At 39.7% G+C, this 3,295-nt stretch overlaps 1 protein-coding gene across 1 annotated transcript; it reads left to right on the top strand.

Annotated features, from left to right (window-relative positions):
* Positions 1-358: 358 nt before the first annotated feature.
* Positions 359-3,017, top strand: LOC111393660 (elongation factor 1-alpha-like). Its single transcript, XM_023019313.1, has 3 exons — positions 359-503; positions 1,187-1,664; positions 1,778-3,017. Exons 2-3 carry the CDS (start codon positions 1,203-1,205, stop codon positions 2,663-2,665), a joined length of 1,350 nt encoding a protein of 449 aa, XP_022875081.1. The 5' UTR covers positions 359-503; positions 1,187-1,202; the 3' UTR covers positions 2,666-3,017.
* The last annotated feature ends 278 nt before the right edge of the window (positions 3,018-3,295 follow it).

Below are 3,295 nucleotides of genomic sequence, written 5' to 3'. Positions count from 1 at the left end.
TAGATTCAAAGCCGAATCAAAACCGACGGTTTAGGTTTGGATTTGATTATAGTATTTACAAAGACCTGAATGATTCCATTTGCAAAATAATCGTAGCGTAATGAATAGTTCTGGATATTGAAATATCTGGACCGACTCACCCGATATCCAGGCCTATCCAAAAACCCAAAGATCACAACTCAAGATATGTTTATCGAAAAATTCTTTGGGACTCTTATTACATGAAGTCATAATGAGGCTCAAACAAGTGCTAAGTAGAAACAAGTAGAGACAGAAAAATCTGAAAAGACACAACCGTCCTCAGAAGGCTGCCGTTCACTTGAAGTATTTTTGTATTTGTAACAAATCTGAGGGCAATTACGTAAAAGGCAAACGGTCAACTCTTGCACAGAAACCGTGCCGCGTATATAAATGTCCGAATATACAAACTCCATTAATCTCTTTACTTTTGTGAGCGGCTAGGGTTTTAACAGAAGTCTCTCTCTGTGAGCTCTTTCTAAGCGGTTAGATCTCATCTCGTTCATCTAATCATCTTCAATTGTATTGCCTTTCCGTATGAATATTCAAGTCCATATTATTGTTATTGTTTCTTCGATTTTTGTTTCTCACTTTGATGAAGTAATGATTTATATATTGTTTCAGTTATCAGTCATACGCACGTGTATATAATTACGATTTAATTCTTATTACGCGCGGAATTGTATCTTTGCTGGTTTTCACATTGCAGATCTTGTTTTATGCGAGTCTTGAATCGTAGGACTTCATTTATGTCTGGTTAAGTCGTCTTATTTTTGGATTTTATGGATTGTTTTAATGGATTTGCTAAAATTAGCTGGGTTCTATACAATGTCTATGTACTTTAAGCTGTGTGAAGTTCTAGCATCTTCTGTATTTGAGATTTTTTTTTTTTTTTTGTGGTTTTTAAATTTCTGGATCAAAAAGTTGTTTTTGATTAAGTAGATTATCACTACTTTTTTAGTTTTTGTGATTGATTTTGGTCCTATCATATGTTGATGTTAATTCATGAAATTTAAGTGCAATGAAATGCAAAAATTTCCTGTTTGTCTGACTTCTTCGTTGATAGGTATACTTGGTTCTTCTGCAATCAGTAAATTTATCGTATTGTACATTGAGTAATTCTGTATTGCATTTTTTTCCTTATTGCTTGTTTATTAACTATTTGCAGGTTTTAGACATTCATCATGGGTAAGGAGAAGGTTCACATTAACATTGTGGTCATTGGTCATGTTGACTCCGGAAAGTCTACCACTACCGGTCACTTGATCTACAAGCTCGGTGGAATTGATAAGCGTGTCATTGAAAGGTTCGAGAAGGAGGCTGCTGAGATGAACAAGAGGTCATTTAAGTATGCTTGGGTGCTCGACAAGCTCAAGGCTGAGCGTGAGCGTGGTATTACCATTGATATTGCCTTGTGGAAGTTCGAGACCACCAAGTACTACTGCACTGTCATAGATGCTCCTGGACATCGTGACTTTATCAAAAACATGATTACTGGTACCTCACAGGCTGACTGTGCCGTCCTCATCATCGACTCCACCACTGGTGGCTTTGAAGCGGGTATCTCCAAGGATGGTCAGACCCGTGAGCATGCTTTGCTTGCTTTCACCCTTGGTGTCAAGCAGATGATTTGCTGCTGCAACAAGGTGAACTCATTTTCAATGATCTAGACAAATAATCTTTTCTTGTAGCCCATTTATGTAGAATATCTTTATGCTAATGGATACTAATCTTGTATAATATGATTTATCTTATGCAGATGGATGCCACCACGCCAAAATACTCCAAACCTAGATATGATGAAATTGTGAAGGAAGTTTCTTCCTACATCAAGAAGGTTGGGTACAATCCTGACAAGATTCCATTTGTCCCCATTTCTGGTTTTGAGGGTGACAACATGATTGAGAGGTCCACCAACCTCGACTGGTACAAGGGCCCAACCCTGCTAGAAGCTCTTGACCAGATTCTGGAGCCCAAGAGGCCCTCAGATAAGCCTCTTCGACTCCCGCTTCAGGATGTATACAAGATTGGTGGTATTGGTACTGTCCCAGTCGGTCGTGTGGAGACTGGTGTCCTCAAGCCTGGTATGGTTGTGACCTTCGGTCCCTCTGGGTTGACCACTGAAGTTAAGTCTGTTGAGATGCATCATGAAGCCCTTCAGGAGGCTCTCCCTGGAGATAATGTTGGTTTCAACGTGAAGAATGTTGCTGTCAAGGATCTCAAGCGTGGTTACGTGGCTTCGAACTCCAAGGATGATCCTGCTAAGGGAGCTGCTAACTTTACCTCCCAGGTCATCATCATGAACCACCCTGGTCAGATTGGAAATGGATATGCCCCAGTGCTGGATTGCCACACCTCTCACATTGCTGTAAAGTTTGCTGAGCTCCAGACTAAGATTGATAGGCGATCTGGTAAGGAGCTTGAGAAGGAGCCCAAGTTTTTGAAGAATGGTGATGCTGGTCTCGTGAAGATGATTCCAACCAAGCCTATGGTGGTGGAGACTTTCTCCGAGTACCCACCTCTTGGTCGTTTTGCTGTTAGAGACATGCGTCAGACCGTCGCCGTTGGAGTCATCAAGAATGTGGATAAAAAGGATCCAACTGGTGCCAAGGTGACCAAAGCTGCTGCCAAGAAGGGTGCCAAGTGAACCGTTTGTGCTAATGTTCATTCGATTGCAAGAGTACTTTATTATTACAAACTATGGCATAACTTTGTCTTCGTCACTGTCGTTTTAGTTGGTCAGTTATTTTACGTAGTACATTGTGGTACTGTGTCTTTTACGTTTGGTTGCCGTTCCCAGAACTGGGTGCTTGACAGGCGGTGGCGCAGCCTACGTATTTGAAGAGTAAGTTTTCCCTCATTCCCGTTTGTTTTGCCCTTTGAGGTGCTCTGGTTTATCCTAGCGGCTCAAGAGTTTTGTGTTTCGTGTCCTCCTCTACAATTGTAATAGATCTATTCTGAATTTGTCTTGATTCTAGTTACCATTCTGCGCATGATTATTTGTGGCTCAATCTTCATTTACATCGGTTGGATATTTTTGGTTGATCATGATTTTTAGTTGATCCCATAATTTTAATGAAAATAACCCCATGTTTTCCAATCAGTTTGATGTCTTTTAAATCCTAAATTTACATACATATCAAAATGTAGTAGATTGTAAAATGGGACTCAAATTATGTAATACGTATAATTTTTATGTAATACCAAAAGCAAAATATCAACCACTTGATCTGTGGCATCTGAAAAAATAAGTGATGTTATTAAAATATTTAAAAAC

This window comes from Olea europaea, chromosome 4 (genome assembly GCF_002742605.1).
Source record: "Olea europaea var. sylvestris chromosome 4, O_europaea_v1, whole genome shotgun sequence".
Lineage (NCBI taxonomy): Eukaryota > Viridiplantae > Streptophyta > Magnoliopsida > Lamiales > Oleaceae > Olea > Olea europaea.
This window is presented reverse-complemented; position numbering and strand designations above follow the sequence as displayed.